General features: G+C 45.6%; 1 protein-coding gene across 3 annotated transcripts in view; it reads left to right on the top strand.

Moving 5' to 3' along the window:
- The window catches only part of ANKFY1 (ankyrin repeat and FYVE domain containing 1), a 506,490-nt gene that overhangs the window by 371,854 nt on the left and 113,113 nt on the right, over nucleotides 1-21,523 (top strand). For all 3 annotated transcript variants that reach the window (XM_085649582.1, XM_085649583.1, XM_085649584.1), the window contains exons 15-17: nucleotides 9,629-9,797; nucleotides 14,948-15,066; nucleotides 15,289-15,445. In XM_085649582.1, coding sequence (XP_085505708.1) covers nucleotides 9,629-9,797; nucleotides 14,948-15,066; nucleotides 15,289-15,445 — 445 coding nt within the window. The remainder of the gene's footprint in view (nucleotides 1-9,628; nucleotides 9,798-14,947; nucleotides 15,067-15,288; nucleotides 15,446-21,523) is intronic.

Genomic DNA, 21,523 nt, shown 5'->3' with positions numbered 1-21,523 from the left:
TTTGACCAATTGATCCATAGGGCAGTGCCTTTGGACCGAGGGTGTGGGAACCTGGAGGCGAAGTTTGGGCATTTTGCGTTGTCCACTGTGGCGAACAGGTCTATTTGTGGGAATCAGCATTGTTGAAAGTATGGAAGGAGAACTTGGGGATGAAGTTCCCACTCATGTATTTGCTGCCTCCTTCTGCTGAGGAAGTTCGCAATTTGATTGTTGACTCCTGGAAGGTGTTCTGCCAGAAGATACATTTTGTGATGAATTGCCCAGCTCCAGATGGTCTGAGAGAGGCGTGTGTTTTTGTACATAGTACAAGGCTGTCATGTCGTCCGTGCGGACTAGGATAACTTTGCCTATGAGATTAGACTGAAAAGCTTTCAGCACTAGAAATACAGCTAGAAGCTCCAGCTAGTTGGTGTGGAGACATTTGTGCTTGTTGTCCCAGAGACCCTTAATTGTGCAATTGTGTAGATGGGCACCCCAACCTGTAAGAGATTCATCTGCTGTTAGCACGATCTGTGGAACAGGGTCGATAAAGGGCCGCCCTTTTGATCAATTTTGTGGGTTCCACCTCTGCAGAGAGCGATGGGTGCAGCTGTCTACCAACACTAGATCTTTTAATTGACCATGTGACTGATTCCACTGACGTGCTAAGCAATCCTGTGGAGGACACATGTGTAGTATGGCATGAGGCACTATTGCAATGCATAAAAGCTTTGGCTGTTAGGGTTTGATTGGCTTGAAACTGTAATAACAGAGTTTAAATATTGCGAATTCTGGCTGCACGGGGTGAGGCTAGAGCCGTGTGAGTTGCTCCCATATAAGATTGTATTTGTTAAGGCTGTAGATGAGACGTTGACACTTGGATCGTGAAGCCCAATCGGTGGAGTAAGTTTAGCGTGGTCTGAGTGTGTTTTGGACACTTGTGGTGTGTGCTGGCTTTGATTAGCCAGTTGTCTAAGTACGGGAAGACATGAATTTGTTGTCTTCTAAGGTGAGCTGCTACTACTGCTAGAAGTTTGGTAAATACTCTGAGAGCAGTAGTTGCTCCGAATGGGAGTACTTTAAACTCATTGTATTTGCCTGCTATCTGAAATCTGAGATATTTGCGGTGAGCTGGATGGACCGGAATGTAAAAGTATGCATCTTTTAAAGCTAATGTGGACATAAAATCGCCTTGTTGTAGAAGTAGAAGCACCTGTTGGGGCGTTACCATATGGAAGTGTTCTGACAGTATGTACAGGTTTAACACTCTGAGATCTAAAATTGGTCTTAAGGAGCCATCCTTTTTGGGGATTAGAAAGTAGAGCGAATACGCCCCTGAACCTTGGTACTGTAATGGAACTGGTTCTATGGCTCCCTTTTCTAAGAGAGAATGCACTTTCTGTTTGAGTAACTGTAAGTGGTCTGACAGTTTGTGCGTGGGAGGTGGAATATTTGGAGGATTGGTGGTAAGCTCCATGCAATAACCATGTTGGATAAGATCGATCACCCATTTGTCAGATGTTATGGATTGACAAATGAGGAGAAACTGTTGCAGTCTTACCCCGATAGGTGTTGAATAATCGGGGGGAATGTTGGCAAGTCACTGTTTGTTGGGAGAAGGGGAGTTACGTGCTGTGGCATCTCTACCCCTATCTTTGCAATTGTTTCCTTTATATCCTACTCTATAAAAACCTCTAGAAGGAGAGGATTGAGTGTTCCCTTTATACAAGGAAGCATTTGGGTCAGTAGATGTGGTTTTGGACCCTCCTCGGTAAAAGGAGCGGCGAAAGGAGCCTTTATTTGATGGAGACTGGATCGCTCCCATGGACTTTGCTACCTTCTTGTCCTTTTTCATTTTTTCTAAAGCCTGATCGACTTCAGGACCTAACAGGTGTTGCTTGTCAAAAGGGTTGTTAAAAATGGATTGCTGAAGCTCCGGTTTAAACCCCGAAATCCTAAGCCATGCATGCTTTCTGAGGAGAAGGCTGGTATTTATCTCCCTGGCCGCAGTGTCATCGGCATCTAGAGAACATCTGATAGACAAGTTAGAAACTAGTTTGCCCTCCTGAACTAACTCTTGTGCCTTGCTTTTGTGTTCGTCTGGGACATATTGGAGCAGTTGCTCCATTTCATCTCAGTGTTTCCTGTCATACCTAGGTAGTAGGCCCTGTGTGTTTGCGATGCACCAGTGGTTAGCGGCTTGAGCAGCCACTCGTTTTTTCGAGGCATCTATAAGCTTAGATTCCTTATCTGGGGGCGGTGTATTTGTGAATTAGCCCTTTTGAGAGCATTGAACACTACGAGGGAATCAAGATGTAATTGTTCTTTGATGAACACAGGATCAGATGGACAAGGTTTATATTTCCTATCTACTCTGGGAGTTAAAATGCATGCTTGCACAGGGCCTTTGAAGATGTCATCTGATAGCCTCATCGTGCCCTTTAGCATAGGGAGTGTTTGACTTGCCCTGTGTGTGGACCGAAAAGTTTCAAATAAAAAGTCTTCCTCTAGACTCTTTATGTAAGGCCACCCCATGGTACTCTGCTGCTCTAGCATTAAGTTCCTGATAAGCCACATTATCGTCTGGTGGTGATGGCTTTGCAGGGTAAAGGTCTGGGTCAGTATCTAATGGAGGGTCAATGGTGTACTCACTCCATGGGTCTACAGGCAAATGAGTGACTTCTTTGTCAATATCATACCCTTCAGGCTGTGTATGTGCAGATCACTGAGGTGTTCTGTGTAAGGGATCTTGTGGTAAACGTGGAGAAAATGGTGAAGTTGGAGGGGATTGCGGGACAGGATAAACAGGGATTTTATCTACAGGGTCCTCTGTAGGAAGTTTGCGTTTGACTGGTGTTTTGCCAGAAATATGTCCTGTATCAGGATGAATATAAATCTTTTTCTGTTTAGGATCCAGTTTAGCCTTGAGAGCATCTAAAATTAGTTCGGGAGGCTCAGAGAGGCTGTCCATTGGTTTCGGCACTGAAATAGACTTGTTTTTGGGAGGAGAAGGTTTTGGCTCAGAAGCATGTTGTTGTTTCGGAGTGGAGTGTTTTGGCTTTGACCCAGATTTGTCCTTCAGACCCAAAGATGGTTTCTGCCGACTCGGTCCCGAGCCGGAAGTTCGACAATTTTTTTCGGTGCCGAGCCAGAAGGCGGACATCAAAAACATTGTCTTGGTGCCGACCTTGGCCAGAAGGCACAGGTGGTGCCGTAGCCTTATGTTTTTTGGAAAAGGTTTTGGGGGGCAAGGGGTCTTTGGTACTCACTGCACCTTGCCCCGGAGGCACGTCTTAGTAGTCTAAGTCGATCTTGAGTTCAGAAACCGATTCTGGGACGGAGATGGCCTCTTCTTTTGCCACCAACGCTTCAACCTCTTCATGCTCAGAATCTTCATCCAAGATGTCCGGAGTGCGTTGAAGCTTTGGTGTTGCATGTCATGTCGTCGTGCCCGACAATCACGTGGAGTTTTCTTTGACCAAAATCGCTTACAGGTGTCGCAGTCTTCCTCCTTGTGCGCCTATGATAGGCACAAGTTACAAACTTAATGTAGGTCAGTGCGAAGGTACTTGGCGTGGCACTAAGGACAGAGTTGGAATAAAATGTGTTCAATTGGCGGAAGGGTGGACCGACGCGGCTAGGTCCGAGGGCTGCCCCGATGCTTCCGACTGATAATAGAGAGTTTCCCAATCAAGTCGATAACCGGAGAACAGGGAAATGCGTTTGAGAACATTACCGTAGAGAGTAGAGTGGATTGTGCACCAAGGGGAACCCGAAGAACGGTTTCGAACCGGAGCTCAGCAATATACGGCCATACCCGATTGGGGAAAAAACAATCTTAACAATGGAGTCGATGCCCATGCACCCTATCACCGGAAGGAGGATTCACCTTACCTCATGACTTGAAAGACTTCTTCGAAGAACAACAACTTGCAAACTTCCAGACCCAACACTAGATTGCAGGAGTATGCAAAGCATGTGTATCTACAGCACACATGTCTCGAACATGTTTATTACATTACAAAGGTGGCCCCTCCTACACATCTCACTCTATCCCCTCCCTCCAACCTCTTAACTTTGCTTGTTGGTTCTGCCCCTTTTACACTCACATCTGTTCTTCCTGTCGCTCACCTAGGCCCTTACCGCTGTTGCTGCTTCTGACTCTTTCCTTTTCACCTCTGTCATCCATACTCTGATCACTCTCCCAGCCTCTTACCTTCCTTCACTGGTTCTGCCCCCGTACATTTACGTTTTGACATCCATACTATACTCCTCAATTCTCCACTCTTTTCCAAACTTTTACTGTTGGTAATGTTAGTTCTGCCCATTACGTCCATGTCTTTCCTTCCCCTTCTCTGTCTGTCCTCAGCTCCTTGCATTCTGTCCATCTTACCCTCACCTCTCCCCCTCAGCCTTGCCTTACTGCTGACTGTGGCCTTATTACAGCCACCTCCCATCTCCATACTCAACTCTCCTCTGGCCTCTTATTGATTCTGCCATCTTATAGCCACCTCTTTTTCTCCTCTCACTCTTATGTTCTTTCACTGTTCCTGCATCTTCTACACTTCCCTCTCCCCTTACCCTCTCACTCGCTCCCACAGCCTCATAATTTCTCTTGCTGTTTCTGCTCCTTTCCTTCAACCTCTCCCCTCTATGCTCCACACACATCTCCTTCCTCCTTAACCTCTTACAATTCCTAATTAGTTCTACTCCACACACATCCCCTTTTCCTCCCCGTGCTGTGCTCCTTCCAGAGGGTTGTCACCCGGCCAGTGTATTACCGACATGGCCAGTATTTTAAAGTAAAGGTGGTCAAATAATTTAGAAACTCATCATAAGCTGTTTGTCCTGTTTGAAATATGATGTTTTAACTGTAAATGGAAACGTAGAGCTTAGTAAAAAATACTTCCAAGTTATAAATATAATTCTCGATGATTATTAAAGGTAACAGAGGCGGAATTGCAATGCTAAAAAGATATATAGCAGATTTTACCCAAATTGCTATTCATGTATCGGTTCCATGCACATCTAGAATCTCGAAATCCGCCAAAATGTCACCTATTTATCTGAAAAAGGTGGCAACCCTAACTTAGTCTATCATTTCTCCCCACTTTGATTACCTTTTCTTTTATTGTGAGTGTTGCAGTATACCCTACTGTTCATTCCTGAATGGGGAAGGTTGACATGACTTTAGGACACTTTAACGGCTTGTCTCATCGCTGTTCTTGTGCAAAGGCAGCAATTAGCCGCTTCTTTCTCTGGGCATGCACATGTCTTCAAATAAATAGATAGCCTCCAAAACAAACGAGTACCATATTGAAAGAGACATAAATCTGTTATTTCATAATGCTCATCAGACAGACTGGAACAACAGCAAAATGTGAAATGGTCTCAGCCCCACAGGGGGACTGTAAAAGTAACGCAGACTGAATTGAAAATCTATAATTAGGTAATGTGTATTTACAAATTAAAATAAATTAAAAAATAAATGGCTACCCCCCCCCCCCCCCCCCTAAGGTGACCATCATGTTGGAAAAGGATGGTAAAGTCAAGAAAGGTATAAGTATGACGCTAACTTCACGGTGAAGAAAAAAATTAAAATGCCAAAATGGTGTGCAAAATATTTTTTTCATGTAATGTGAGCTAAAGTTAAGAGGGAATGAAGTAGGAAAGAAAGAGCATAGTGAAATACAATTTTGCACAATATAGCTGTAAAGAGAGAAAAGAACAGAATACTCAACAGCTTTGTTTAACAGGTGAATAGGAAAAATCTGACCATGCATGGCATCTGTCTGTGTATGTGCTTTCAGCCAGAGCATTAGATAAACACCTATGAGAAATTTTCACAACCTAGTGGTACCGTACACATAGGGTCAGAATTGGAGAAAGCCTATACCACAAGGAGTAATGGAGTCACTGTAACTAGAATTCTACATTGCTCACTTTTATGTGCCAGTGATTATGGAGTGCTACTTGGTTTCCTTGTCCTTTTAGGTTATGTGACATACTTTACTGATAAGTTTTTTAATACAGCCATTGGAGCAAGTAAATCTTGATAATAGGGTGGATAATAGATTAACTTAGTTCAGTAGACTAAAGAAAGCCATTGTTTTCTTTTCAGTATTATAAACAGGAACGGAGCATGACTTCTGTGGTATCATCTTCATATAGTGGTATCATCTCCCTATAGGATGGGACCTGGAGTTCTTCCAGTTAGAATCAACTTGCAACCACAAAACATGAATGTAACTACTCCAAACGGAACAAGCATTTGCAATGCAATAGGTCTTGCATTATTAAAGTTTGAGCTATTGGTGTTGCATTATTTAGCAATCTGTCTGTTTCTTCTCTCATAGTGTATTCATCTTTCTCTTAGTTTGTGCGTTTCTATCTCTCTCGGTCTATCTGTGTGTCTCTGTCTTTGTATATGCTCCTCTGTGCCCGTCATGCTCCGCTATATGTGTCTACCTATCTGTACACTGTATTTGCGTGTATGTATCAAACTCTATATGTGCCTTTTAGTGTTTATAAGTTTCTGTCTTTATCTCTGCCTCTGTTCCTCTTTGTCCATCTGTCTCAGTTTCTAGCTTTGTGTATGTGCATCTGTTTCTGTGTATCTCTTTGCTTGTTAATCTCCTTTTCTATATGTGTGTACGTCTGTTTTCCTGTACCTAGGTCTAGCTCTGTGAATTTCTGTCTATATGTCTATAACTCTATTTGTAAGCAAGCGCCATTTTAGATTAAGGGAATCGGGTAACGGAAAGAGAAAGAACTCTATCCAAAATCACACGTTTTCAGTCCAGCCAGAAAGTATGACTTCGCCCCAACGAGTCCTTGTTTTGCAGCTAAGCAGATAGTCAATTATTTCAGTTAGCCTGACGTGACATTAGAAAAAGAGAAGTATAGTGCAATTATTAGGCACGCATTGTTTACCTTGTAACCGCGTAAATATTTGCCGTGCATTTTTCATTTTTTTACCTTGTAACCGCCTTCATTTGTTTTACCTTGTAACGAAGTAAATATTTGCTGCGCATTTTCATTTACTTTGCCTTGTAACCGCCTTAATTTTTTTTTACCTTGTAACCGCATAAAGATTAGCCACGCATTCCTCCCAATTAAGCAACAAACTGTATTGCAGCCGCAAAGCCACAAGTAAAGTGTTCGCAAAACTGAAAGCAAAGCCACAAGTAAAGCGATCGCGAAACCGATAGCAATCGCTTTTGGAAGTAGAGACATCCGCCAATAGTGCGCGCGAGCACTCCACAGACAGCCAAATGCTTTCAATTATCGCGCCCGTGTCTGGGCACGATAATTGAAACCAGATAGGCTTTAGTGCGTGTAACAGACACCAATAGGCCAAAACAAAAAGACAAAACAAAAAACACGCACGAGCGTGTACGATTCCAGGGTCCATTTCTGAACCCCAGACAAAAGGACTCTCGCTGCGCGAGCACTGTTGCGCAGTGCAACGCTAGGCGCGAGACCTAAAAATATTTCTTGCAGTTATTGATGCAAAGGGGACCTCTGTGTTGTAGAGTAGTGCATGGTCTTTAGAGTTTAGATTTTCCACAGCTTCATTACTAAAAACTCTGAATTTTATTAGGCACAGAATCTAATATTATTCAATATTCTTAATTGTGTAAGCATGCAATAATGGCTACTGCATGATATTGACGACGGTGCTGTAGAAATATTATGTTCAATTCCAGAAAACTAATCAGTCTTTATGGTTTTAGGGTTTATGTCAAACCATAGTCTGAAAAATTATAAACTTGAAAATCGTTCGCTTAATGGGAGATCACTCTCTGCATACACTCCTCTACTCTGCGCCTTTGCGGCGCTCTTTACCGAGCGTGACGCAAGTGGTCTTTCAGATCTGGCGACAGGCACTGCGGAGAATGGGTTGGTGGAATCGCCTCACTGGGGAGACGCCCTTGTGGAGAAATGGTGGCCTGCCACAATTGGCGACCTTGTCGGGCTTCCAGGACTGGGATGCGATGGGAAGCTCAACGTTGGGGGATGTCATGAGGGGGCCTATTTTGAAATCCTTCCAGGAACTATAAGCAGACTTTCACATGCCGCGCACCCAATTCTTTAAATACTTGCAGTTCCGACATGCCCTCTCTCCCAGGCTGGTGGGTCTGGAGGAGTTGGACGATTTTAGCCCGCTTGAGGCGAAGGTGTTCATGGGGGACTTGCGAGACCATAAAATTTCGCGATTATACCAATCCTTGGTGACCCACTGCTCCCCGTCTCTGCAGCGTCTCCGTGCGGCATGGGAGGAAGATGTAGGTCAGCTAGAGGAGGAGGACTGGACGGAGGCCCTGGCCTCTCCGCGTGGGGCGGCTATCGCTGTGAGCCTTCGACTCAACCAGTTTAAATACCTCCACAGAGTGTATTTTACCAGAGCCCGATTGTATAAGGCGGGCCTGGTGGCTTCTCCACACTGCCTCCGCTGTCTGCGTGATGAAGGGACGCTGCTACACACGGTGTGGGACTGCCCTGCCTTAACTAGGTTCTGGCGGGGGGTATGGTCATGTCTTTCGGAGGTTCTGGGTTGGGATCTTCCACGGTCCCCTAAATTGGTGCTCCTACATGTGCTGGATGATATAGGGGGCAATGTCTATAAGCGCCATCTGATGCTTCTGGGTTTTACTCTTGCTAAGAGGGATGTAGCAAGGGCATGGAAGGCGACGGCCGCACCCTCAATATCTGTTTGGAAGGCCGGACTGGATTTCTGTATGGGCCTAGAGGCCCCCATTTATGTGGCGTGGGGGGGCCCACGCAAACATTATAAAATCTGGAAGCGATGGGCAGACTACAGGGGGTTGGAACTGGCACCCACTTCGGTGGAATACTTGCGTGGGTAGCGGACCATCTCCTCCCTATTGGTGAGGAACATGTAACACTTGATTGCCGGGCGCCGCAGGGCCTTAGAGACATGGTGTATGGTGAAGACAGAATTGTAGCTGTGTACGGATTTGCAGCCTTGACTAACTGGGCGGTGCGATGGGTGGGGGGGTGGGGGTGGGGATGGTTTTATGTTCCTTTAAGTGGGGGGACTGCCTTTGTTCTGCATGTCTCTTCTGTATTTTTTATTAGTTATTTCATGAGAAAAATGTCAATGAAGGTATGCGTAATTTTGCTGTTGCGGAAGTCTCTGGGTCATAGAGCTTCGCTAAATGTGTATTTGACGAATACAATATGTTTACCAAAAAAAAAACTTGAAAATCGTTGACTCAGAAATCTCAACTTTGGTTAAACATCTCCAGACAAAAAGTTCAACTTGTTTTAAACTTTCCACCTATCATAGGTCTAGGTTAAGTTACTGTTACAAATTATCACATGTTTATTGACACTTGTTTAATAGTGGGCTAAAGTGGATGCAACATCTGTTGTACAAGGATATTTATGTAAATTGCAGATTCTGGCGGTCTGTTTCTTAAGACATTTTACCAGTCTCTGTTTTTTTAGTCTGTGTATTCACATGGTAATTCTTAGAGTGCTGCGCCATTGACAGATAATCCCTCCATTGGGTTGGAGGTCGACAACATCGTGCGTTGACTGTTGCAGCCTTATTATCTAGGTATTGAGTCTTGTACAGTGACTCACAGGATGTTCTAAATTTTCTTATCTCCATTCTTTTTAGGACTCGTGACAGAGAGACTGCTCTCCAGCTAGCTATCAAGAATCAGCTGCCTCTGGTTGTGGATGCTATTTGCACCCGTGGGGCTGACATGTCTGTACCGGATGAGAAAGGGAATCCACCATTATGGCTTGCTCTGGAAAACGAGCTTGAGGATATAGCATCGACTTTGGTGAGGCATCTAAATAAAGTTTTTTCTCTTATTTTCTTATTAAAAAAAAAAGTACATGTTGGATGCTTTGTCTGTGATGATCAAACAAAAGTGTGAAGCCCAAAAATAATTAATGATCTGTGGTATGAGCTGTCATTTCTTAAATAAAGACAATTTGAGCATTGTCTAGGTATGATCACTCATACAAGGTTGCTTAAGGAACTTTGCCTGTAAGAACTTCTTTCTGTTCAACATTCAAAATTAGTATGTCAGGCTACATTATTTAAAAAAAGTTCTTGAAAGTGCTTGCTTCGAAACCGTATGCAAGTGGTCGCCAATGTATTAGTCATTCCAGTTCCCTATTGATGAGGGGCGCACACCTATCCGCAAACCGACCATTACAATTTTCCAACAATGACTCAGCTCACATTCATTACCTTAGACTGTTTTTTCCAGTCGCCAGTTCTGACTCGGAAACACTTTTTTAAAGTTGTTTTCATCCTGCTTATTTTTTTTTATTTTAAACGTTCTACGCATAAAAAACAGAGGAAGCATGTTTCAAACTGTATCACCCTAAACAGGGCTTTACATTAATTTACATATTACTTTACATTACATATTTAAGTTATTTTTCCTCTCTGATAAAGCATGACATTGGGAATAAAAACTTGTGTTTCTGAAAATGTTTTCTTGTATGTATGGGTGAATGTGATATTGATGTTATTTATATATCGGGAACATTTGCAAAAAGGCAGTGCTGCACAAGGTCAAAAGTAAGCATGAAGTCAACGATTGATAGGAGAGAAAGCTGCTAATTGGGCTAACTGTATTGTGATGTGTGTTTTTTAAAGATGTGTTTCTTCAACACTGTCCTAAATTGGAGCAGAGTTGCAGTATTCTTATGGATACACGGCTGTTTCAGATCCTCGTTGCATAGATGGAAAAGGCTCGCTGTCTTTTTTTTTTCTTTTTTATACTTCTTAGTTTGCAGTCTGATGGTGGCCTGGCTGCGGGTATGCTGACATCTTTCAGAGATGGTAAGCTTTTATACAAGATAAAAGGGCTTCTGGTTATAATGGCTTTGTAAATGATGTCGCTGGTTTTGAAGATTGTGCGAAGTTACACGAGGAGCGAATGGACTTCCATCAGGATGGGGGTGATGTAATCAGATTTCTGGATGAGATTGACTGCGGCCTGTAGGATGCCCAAAATGGGTGCCAGTGTGTGCAGTCTGGAAGGGCATGGAGCATAGCGTTACCACCATCCAGACACGTTAGTATGAGAGCCTGAATATCAATTCAGAAGTCACTTTCTGGAAGAAACTAATTCACTTTCTCTAGAAGAGGTGGTCTTTGTTTTCTTGGCAATGTATTCCTTGATGGTGAGCTTGGTATCTAAGGTGAATCCAAGTGATGTATCCCATTCAAGACTCCTGAGTGTGAATTAGGGTTGGATGGTCGAATATGTTGAAGGTAGATGAACTGTACAATAATATCTAAAGGCAGGGGTCGTCTTCATTTTTGGTCAGGAAGGTTTTGTCTAAGATACGTAAGGTAACAATCTCTGTGCTGCAGCGTGACTTGAAGCCAGATTGTTAGTCATGCAGGAGATAGTTAACACTAATATGATCTTGGAGTTGAGCGTAGGCTACCTTCTCATTGATCTTTCGAATGAGGGGTAGCTGAGTGATGGGGCGGTTGTTGGTGAAGCCATCTGGGGCGAATGTCAGTTTTGTTAAAAGCGAGTGCATCTAGCCAGTCTTTAGAGCTTTTGGGAATATGCCTTGAGTGAAGGAGGTGTTGTCAATGATGAGTATGGATGGAAGAGCTTCTCCAGAGAGAACTTAGGTGAAGGACGAGGGTAAGACATCGTCTTAATGGGAAGTGGATTTGAGGGAGTTGAATATGTCAGCAGGATCTGTAAGACACAGGACTTTGTAGACTGACCACTGGGTGATTCTACTAGGAGGGATGAGCTTTAGAGGAGAAACAGGCATGGTATTGTCGATCATCTTTATTTTTTCATTGAAGATTATGTTAATTAAGCACATTGTTTTTATTACTTTTAAAATTCTGTTGCCCTTTTTTCACTTCTTCAAGAACATTTCTTGTTTTTTTTTTTATATTTGTTACTCTTCAAGTAAGACAAGTTATCCTTCATGTGTCAGACAATGAGCATCTTCAAATTCGGTGCTCATTGTGATAGTAAGATGCTGGCTGAGGATGGATATCTTGCTGCTTATACAGCCACTCGAGTTAGATGTTGGGATTCGCAGCACTTGTAGAAGCATTGGTTTATTCTCTCTTGACACTAGGCCTGTTTGTAGGTGGAGATGACATTAACTGGTAACAGATGTGTTTGTGCCTGGCACTATCTAGCTCCAGTCAAAGAGCAATACAAAGAGCTCCTAAACTACACAAAATGCAGCCCGTCACAAGAGAGGTGCATGCATTCTCCCAATAGAAGATCAAGAAGAAGCCACCTTCAATGTTTTCTCCAGTCAGCGAGATACTTTTGATTACAAGAGTAGCAAAATTTGTGTATTTTGAAATCTTGAGGACAAAGATGATCCGCTCACTGTGAGCTTTCATACCTTTTTGGTCTGAGTCTTCGGAGAAGGAGAATGCTGTTTGCAGGCCTATTATAGTGATCCTTTTGTCTTCTTGCAAATAAGTGCATGGTTCTATCCTTTTTAGCGTGCTTGGGGTTGGCACGTTCTGGTCAATATGTTGTGCTTGCTGAGCCTTTCTCATTGTAAGTGAAGGAATGTTCTCCGTGCCATATCCGGTATGAGCTTGAAGAATTAGCATTCAAGCACAAACTACTGCCAGAAAGACCTATTGTTTCCAGTATACAGAGAGAAGGATTTGAGTTTTTCTCATCAGTCACTGGCTTCTTTGTGTGATGCCTCTTCAATTATTAGTTTGAGACATTTTTGGACGGATCTTCAATCAGTTTACTGTCATGATTTTGGATATTAGGTGTATGATTCTTCCTCCTTGGGATTTGTTCCATTGGAATGTGTGAGGGGTTATTCTACATGTGAAAAGTACACACAATGCAAAAGTCATTTCATTATTTATCTCAGACATGCATTGTATACAGAAAGCAAACATTTTTTAATTGCATTTTTTTTTGCAGTTTTCTTGTAATCTTTTTGTCTGGACTGAAGTGTGAGCCTCGCCTTAAATAGCCTTCTAATTGCTTTTTTTTTGTTTGCATATCGGGACAGCGTGACCCTGAAATGTCCCTCCCAAAGTCTTGCAATATCATGGCTCCTGCTGTACCTTGCCCGACTTGCGGCAAGTTATCATGACAGTCCTGGCTTCTGTTCTCCGCCACCCTCCTTGTCACTGTGCAGGTCAGCGATCCCAGTTCCTTTTTATGCAATCCTCTGCCATCCCTTGCCCTGCCCAGTCCATGCCTGCCTGTGTGCCTGGAGGGCCACTCATTTCTTTTTAATGGTGAGTACTTAGCAGTTCTTTCAGTGCAGGTGTCAAGCCGTTCATTTGATCTATGGAGCGCCTGGCAGCCATCCGTCATGGTAATGTTTACCAAAAGTGTATGAAGTGCTAACGTAAAACCTTTCGATTATTAAACATGTAGTCCTCACTAATACTACCTCACCTCCACCAACGTTACGACCAATTCCATTACCAATATAAACATCATTAGAACAACCAAATAACTACTATCAGCCACTACTTCAACCATCAGAACATTCTTTTGCGAGTTTTGCAAGTTTGTTAGTGAGGGGGGTGGGTGTGCATGTGAGTAAGACAAAGGGTGATGTGGGTGTGTGAGAGACATTGTGTTTGTGATATGTTTAATAAAACTGCATTACATTTGAAAAGCCAATTGGTCTGGCTTTAATGCTGTAAAATCATGCAAACAGCATTTTTTGTATGGCATGCGTATATGTGCATGCATTATCACATTAAAGCTAGGCCAATTGGCTATAGAGCTATTGATAAAACTGTCAGCCCTTAGCATATGAACAAGTGACATACCAACAGTCCTCTTATTTAAACCAGAAAAGGCAGATAAACGTTTAGTGTAATTTGTCTTTTATTTTTGCATGTGGCGTAGAATAGATGTTTTAAAGTAACACGTATGCATCATCTGAGAGTTGTTGGGGGCTAAATTAATACCTTTCTTTATTTAGTTCCTTTGACTTCAGGCATTTAGATAGATGTGATGGTTGAACTAATTCTTTAGTTTGATCCTTCCATAGGTGTAGCCATTTTATTGGTGTTTCTTGGTATTTTTGATGTTAGCACATATTATGATAAAGCACCATACTCTATCTGCTTTGATTTGCACACAGTGTTATGGAAAGCAAGTTGCAACATGACACCTACTTTGTATACTTAATATCCAAATCGATGTTATATTTTATGTCAATTTATCCAAGGGAGATCTTATCCTGTTTTGGTCACTAGTCTATGCTTTTAAGCCAAAATGAAAGCTTCACAATTTGGATGCGATGCGTACTGTGAGATGTTTCTTTAAAAGCATAAACTTTAGTATTACAACTCTATTATGTGTGGGATATAGTTGGCAGTGTTCCCATTACAAACATAACTAAGGTTTCCTGTCATATTACATTGCCTTTCATATTATTAATCCAAATATCCTACATTATACATTGAGAAGTGCTGTCTGTGGAAGGATGCACGGGCGATATCCTGTCCACCAAAACAAATTCAACCTCTGTGACTTTCCCGAAGTCGGTATCCATGTATGTGACTTTTAGTGCAGATAATTAATTTGCTGCACTAGCTTTAATACTATTGTCAGGCTCAAGCTGCAGCAGTGACCCATGTAACCACCGTCTGCAGGAGATTTCTGTTTTGTCCATCAAAATATATTGTTGAGTGCTGAGCAGTGTACAGTTGAATTTGCTTTATGACCAAATTGTAGTTTATTTTTTTAATTTAATTACTTATGGTATTTTCAGACCCCACAGATCTCAAAAGGTGTTTTTGTGCTAGCCTTTCTGTGGATGCTTCAAAACTGTCACACTTCTGTATCACTTAAATAAGTAGGTCTTACATTTCTTCCAAAACAGTATTTGCCAGATTCTTGGGTATCGGGTGCATACATTTTCTCACTGGTTTTCTTGTATTTCTGTACATTTTTGGAACCTCCGTTTTCTTGTTTTCATTCAGGTAAGGCATGGATGTGATGCTACTTTCTGGAGTTCAGGACCAAATGGATGTTTGCAGACTCTTCTACATCGAGCTATTGATGAAAATAGTGAGCGCATTGCCTGCTTTCTTATCCGCAGGTGAGATGCTCATCTAAGATTCTTTTTAAACATCTTAATGGATGTTTTCCGAACATGGAGGTAGTATTTGGGAATTTGATACCATTCTGGATTCTCAAAACCTCCTAAGAGGGATTTTGTAAGTTTAGTTGACAATTTTGTGTGTGCTGAGAAAGGCTACATGCAATATGTGAAATACATTGTAGGCCTTTCTCTTATAGTACTGTTTTCTTCTGTGCTCAGTGGCTGTGATGTAAATAGCTCCAGGAAGCCAGGCCCAAATGGGGAAGGGGAAGAGGAGGCCCGAGATGGACAAACACCTCTACACTTAGCAGCATCTTGGGGACTTGAAGAGGTTGTGCAGTGCCTTCTTGAATTTGGCGCAGATGTCAATGCTCAGGTATGTGCGTTGTTTAATAGCTTGTTTAAAATTACGTAACGCCTATAGTTCTGCTTTCATTTCCAATTTCATGAAAACCTCTTTTGTTTATTTTGAATAATCCTTGAAATGTGACCTGTAAATGATGTATATATCCTATTCTGTGCCATCTTCATATATGCTGCTCCGTTTCCATCTTCAAATTACCTTGTTTGTCTCCCCTTTGCGCTGAGCCGCCACACTGAGCCATGCCACAAGCATTTTCATAATGTACTGAAGTATTAGGGATAGGTTAAAAATTACGTAAATAGGTGGTTGTGTTTAGACCCTGTAGTGATTGGACTACAGGAATAATTTGTAACCTGTAACTATTATTTATCAAAGTTATTCCTATACCCCCAAAAGACCAAATTTCCCCATTGGTCAAGAAAAAATAATTGTGATTTGTGCATGTGCTGCTGTAGATTCAAAGTTTCAAGCTATGAACAGACCTGCTATCTACTGTTGGGCTCAGACATTACAAGTTGTTTTTTTTCAAAGAAGTTTACTTTTCAATGTCACTCTTGAGCCTTTCTCAGATTCTGACAATGCACCAAGGCACAGGCTCCATCCACCTCTAGTTTTGTGCCATCTATTTTTTTTTTAAACCTCTTTTTATTAAACAAGAGAATCAATACCATGTGTAAATACAGGAGGAAGAGCACATTGAGTCACACCGGTGATGGCAACTGGATTAAGAACTAAAGGCGTTACAGGTTCCTCCAGGGAGGGGATTACTGGTGGAGCACAAATTTCCCCTCGGTATGTGTTCCATTTAGTCCAGATTGCAGACCACTTCTTGGGGCATCCACGCGCTGTATACACTATCTTCTCCCTAAACATGCACCAGTCCATGTCTGCCCTCCATTTCGCGAGTTGAGGTGGCACCCCAGAGCTGGGCTATATTCCTTTTGGCCAGCATCAGGCTCAACGTGGCCCATAGTTTTTCCCTGCTATTTAGGTCCGTGGGTTCCTATACATTCAGGAGGCAGCGCTTGGCTTCAGGACGAAGGCTTACCCCAAGAACCTCTTTCATGCACTTGTGTATATCCTGCCAGTAACTTTGGATGTAGCCACATTCCCATAAGATGTGCATGAATGTGCCCTCCTGCCCACACTGCCTCCTGCACCTCCCATCATTCACCCTTGCCATGCTGACAAGTCGAGACCCAGACACACACACACCCTATGGAGAATCTTTAGCTGTACCAGACGCAGCATAGAGTTAATCGCAACCTCTCGTGGGGAGATCGCATACTGCCATTCCTCGTCGTCCAGCTCTGTAGGTTTCAGTCATATCGAGTCTTAGGGTCCGCCAATATGAAAATTCCTAAGTACTGGAAGCCCCCAACAGCAATCTGAATCGGACAGTTATTAGGCAGGCGCGGAGGATCACCGCTAAGGACGTACAGCAAGGACTTGGCCCATTTTATTGTGTAGCATGAGTATCTCCCAAAGATGGCAAATATATCTAGGACTGCGGTAAGCGACAACCTGTGGGAAGCTAGATACAGTAGGATATCCTCCGCATAGAGGGAGATGTGGTCCTCCCAGGCCTCAGTCCACTTGAGACCCCGGATTACCGGTTTTCTACGAATCCATGCTGCCAAGGGCTCGAGGGAAAGAGCAAACAGAATTGGTGACAACGGACACCTTTGACGTGTTTCTCGACTCAGCGTAAACACCTCTGATTTCTTATTGCTTACCATTACTTGTGCCAGGGGTTCGGCGTATAAGAGCCGTACCCAGCCTATGAGACTGGACCCGAAATCCAATTTCGCCGAGACTGCGAACAGGTATGGCCACTCGATAGTGTCGAACGCCATGGTGGCGTCCAACGAGACCACCACCGTGTCTTCACGGATCGTCCCGACTCTCCCCAACACCCCGTGCAATCTCCTCGGGCTCAGTGCAGTATTCTGGTGGGGCATAACACCTGATTGGTCAGTGTGTACCAGTTTGCTGATAACCTGGGTCAAGCAGCTCGCCAGCAGCTTGGCCAGGATCTTGGGTTCAGCGTTCAAGAGGGAGTTGGACACCTATCTCTGGCCTTGCCATCCTTGTAGATTGTGACTAGCGTTGCTATCCTTTGATCCCGCAGATGCTGCACCAAGGCAGCTGGAGCTTGTACAGTTCAATCGGCAGGCCGTTAGGACCTAGTGCCTTCCCAGGTTGGAGATTTCTAATTTCCTGCACTATCTCAACATAGAGGAAATGCGCTATCTAGGGACTGCTTTTCCTCCGGGGACAGGGCCGGGAGTCGGACGTCAGAGAGCATTGCTCATGAGTCTTCCTCGGACATAGCGGAACTCGCCCGGTATACCTGTCAGTAGTGTTAGGCAAACTCATTGGCAATCGCCTGTGTGTCTGTTATTTTCTCGCCACTAGTGTCCGTAAATTTTGGTACTAAACGACTAGCCAGTTCCTTCCTGTCTTGCCAGGCTAGGAGCTTTCCGGCTTTATCACCCAAGTCGTATATCCTTCCTTCCTTTGCCCTGCCCAATGTTTTGGCCATATCGGTGGCTAGTAACTTGTACTCTTCCCTCTTGAGTTTGAGCTCATGTATTACCGCCTCTGTGCCTGTCCCCTGACTATCTTCTACCAATCGGAGGATGTCTGCTTACAGATGGACCAGATCTTTCACCTTCTCTTTTGCACCCCTGCAATGAGCGAGAGAGCCTGCCCCCTCAGCACTGTCTTAAACGCCTCCCATATGATTTGATGCGAGGTCACGGATCCAACATTGTCCACAAAATAGTGGTCTATGGCCAGAAGCAGGGCCTTTTTCACCACTGGATTACGAAGGTACCAGGGTTGATCGGCGCAACCTTCCCTACCCTTTTTTTGTGTAGGACTGCCTCCACCCAGATTGGAGAGTGATCTGATATACCCCTCGCCAAATGTCGTATCTCGCGCACGCCGCTCACCTGGGAGGCCGGCATGAGAAGGTAGTCTATACGGGAGAGGCTGTTGTGTGCCCCAGAATGAAAAGTGTTTTGAGACTGTGGGTGAAGTGCCCTCCACACATCTACCAGGCCCATAGCTTCCACAAAATCAGGGAGCCACTGTTGTGAGGGTCCAATGTTTCATGGGGGAAGACGGTGCAGTATTCCCGATATCACTGCATTAAAGTCTCCACCCGCTACAAGATATCCCTCTGGAAACGAAAGCATTACGGTCCCAAGGTCCTTAAACATACGGCCCTTTAGCCCCAGCGGGACATATACGGACATCAGTAACAGTGCTGCCCCGTTACTCCCACTGCCCCGTGATAGCTGCATACCGACCCATGTCGTCGATATAAGTGCATTGAATAGTAAGTGACAATGACTTCTTTAGCATGATGCCTACCCCCCCTGGATCCCGCCGTGAAACCAGAGTGCGCCACCAATCTATAACCCCATCTATATAGTGCCTGACACAAGTTACCAACCAAATGGGACTCCTGAAGGAACACCACGTCCGGGGAGTGCCGCTTGATGAGTTGCAACACTATGCATCGCTTAACTTTGTCCCCCAAACCATTGACATTCCAACTCAGAAGTCGTATCCTCTTATCCCACTGCGTATTCAACAAAGCATTTGTGAACCGTTGATTCCTCCCTTTGTCTACTGATAGTATCTTCATCTCTGAACTTACAATGAACCCAACTTTCCCCCTCCCTGCTCCCCTGCATTCTGGGTGTAAAACTGCCCATCCAACAACTATCTAGAGTGCCTGTCGTCCAACTTTTAACTAGTAGAAGTAAACTGTGGGCGTGAACAGCTCCGCCACCCCGATCCCCCCCATATGCAAAACAATAGACACACCAATGGTGGCCAGGAGCTTCAAGATGGCAGTCGCACTTTCGAAGTGCTCCGGACTCCTCCGTCATCCGCTTCTTAATCCGCCGCCATCGGAGAATCCTTACCCTGCAGCTCGGCTGCCCGGGGTCCCAGGACTCCTTCCTAGAGGCGGTGTGTGAGGCTTCCGAGCGGGGCAGGCGGCCCTTGCTAGGGGAGCCCTGCCTCGCGGCAGCCCCAAGATGGCTGCTCATCATGACGATCTCCCGATTCGTTCTGCGGCCCGAGTGCGGGGTTGCTCGTGGTGTAATGCAGTGAGGCGAATGTCCTGGGGAGCTGTTGGCACCACCCCAGAGTGAATGTTCGGAGTCGACCCCCTCCTTAGTGACAGTTTCCCCCTGACTGGCCTGGAGCACCGAAGGCGGCCTGGGGAAGCCCGGCCTGCGGCACACCCCGAGACTGCAGGTCTGCTGGGACGCATGATCGGGCGTCGATCGGGCTGCAGGGAGGAGAGGTGCCTCTTCCCTCGGCGTTCCTCTGGGCTCTGACCTGAGCCTGTATAATATCCTGACTGGGTGCCGGGCCTAGCGTCTTGGACTGCGATTGCGGCTTGGAGAGGCTGCACCTGTGCACTGGCCGGGTGCCGCAGCGTCAGCGGCGGAGGAGGCATGTGGTCCCCCTTTCTCTCACCCCCATGGCAACGCATAGTGGCCTGGGCCGGAGTTATGGAGGGCCCGCACTAGACATAGAACCCCATTCTGGACGAAGAATATATCCCTTGGAGAGGACTATTGAGGAGGTGAGAAGCTGGGGTGTCTGCTGGCACCTTCCTGTTGCTGTGCCTGGCCTTGACCCTGGGTGGTGGGTATTCGGCCGTCCGTTCGGGCGGCGGGAGGTCTGTCTACCTGCACAACCCCCCACCACTCCCCCTACCTCTCGGTGCGTCTTGGTGCTCCGGGTGTACGGGGTTCCCTGCACCCCCCTTTTTGGCTGACTGCGGTGGTCTCGGACTGGTGGGTGAAGCAGCCCTATCGCCCGGAAGGCCCCCCACCCGGTGCCCCTGCGGTGTGCAGAGGGCGCTTCGGCTGCTGATTCGGGCAACTCCCCTCTTGGGGGTCATTGTAGACCCGGTGACCAGGGTTGAACAGAGCCCTTCTGGGGGAGTTTCGGCCATCGCATCGGGTGGCGGGGTGTGAGGAGTCTTTCGTTTTTCCTCCCACTAACCTCCGGCTCGCCCGCTCCCTGTACTTCCTAGGGCTGCTCCCTGTTCCCTCACTTGAGCCGGCCCTTGTGCCCTGGTCCCAGCGTTGATCCCGGCCCACCTGTGCAACCCCACGTGCCTGGACTGTCGCCTGAGGACGCAGGGGGACCTGTCGGGAGAGAGCTTCGGTCGTCGGTCGGGCAGTGGAGCGCGGAGTGACCTGGGCCCTCCCCTTCCTCATCATCCGCCTCCTTCGTTCTTCCTTTCCCGCCCGACCACCCGAAGATGGTCTAGACCTTTTACCCTGCTGGGCGGCGGCCATGGGTAGAGACAAAGCATCAAAAACTCCCGCCACCCAGACCAAAATTGACTAGTTCACTACTACGGACTTGGGGGCGACTGAAGGGGCTGCGGACAAAGATGCCCCCTCCGCTGTAGACCTGTCCACTATCCTCCAGGATATCTTCGGTGGAGGGCAAGATTGCGGAAGTCTGGGTCGATGTAACTCTTATCCGGCAAGATCTTCGCAAGGCTACGGCCCGAATCAAAGAAACTGAATACCATATATCCACCGTGGAAGACGACGTTCAGCAACTTAAGGCTCAGGTCGCTCGCCTCCAGTCTCACACCCAGGAGCTCCATCGACGGGCTGAAGGTGCCGAAAATAGGTCCCGTCGCAACAACCTTCGTCTGGTGGGATTTCCAGAGGGTGTTGAGCACGGTCGGGCGGCAGACTTCGTGGCACACTAGCTACACTCATGGATGCCCGAGGGCTCCCTCTCCCCGAGGTTTGCGATCGAGGGGGCGCACCGCTCACTTGCACCCAGAGCGCCGCCGGGAGCGCCCCACAGGCCGATCATAATGCGGATCCTCAATTTTAAAGATCGAGAATCTGTACTGGCCGAAGCCTGTAAGCAGCAACCTCTTCAGTATGAAGGGCAGAAGATCATGATCTTCCCCAACTATACTTGTGAGGTCCAGGGCCAGCGCCGCTCGTTTGGGGAAGTCAAGCAGAAGCTGCGCATTCTCAATATACAATACAGGCGCCTCTTCCCGGCCAGCCTAAGCATGGTGTT

The sequence above is a fragment of the Triturus cristatus genome, chromosome 3_2 (assembly GCF_964204655.1).
Source record: "Triturus cristatus chromosome 3_2, aTriCri1.1, whole genome shotgun sequence".
Taxonomy (NCBI): Eukaryota; Metazoa; Chordata; class Amphibia; order Caudata; family Salamandridae; genus Triturus; species Triturus cristatus.
Note: the sequence above shows the minus strand (reverse complement) of the source record. Positions and strands in the feature narration are given on the sequence as shown.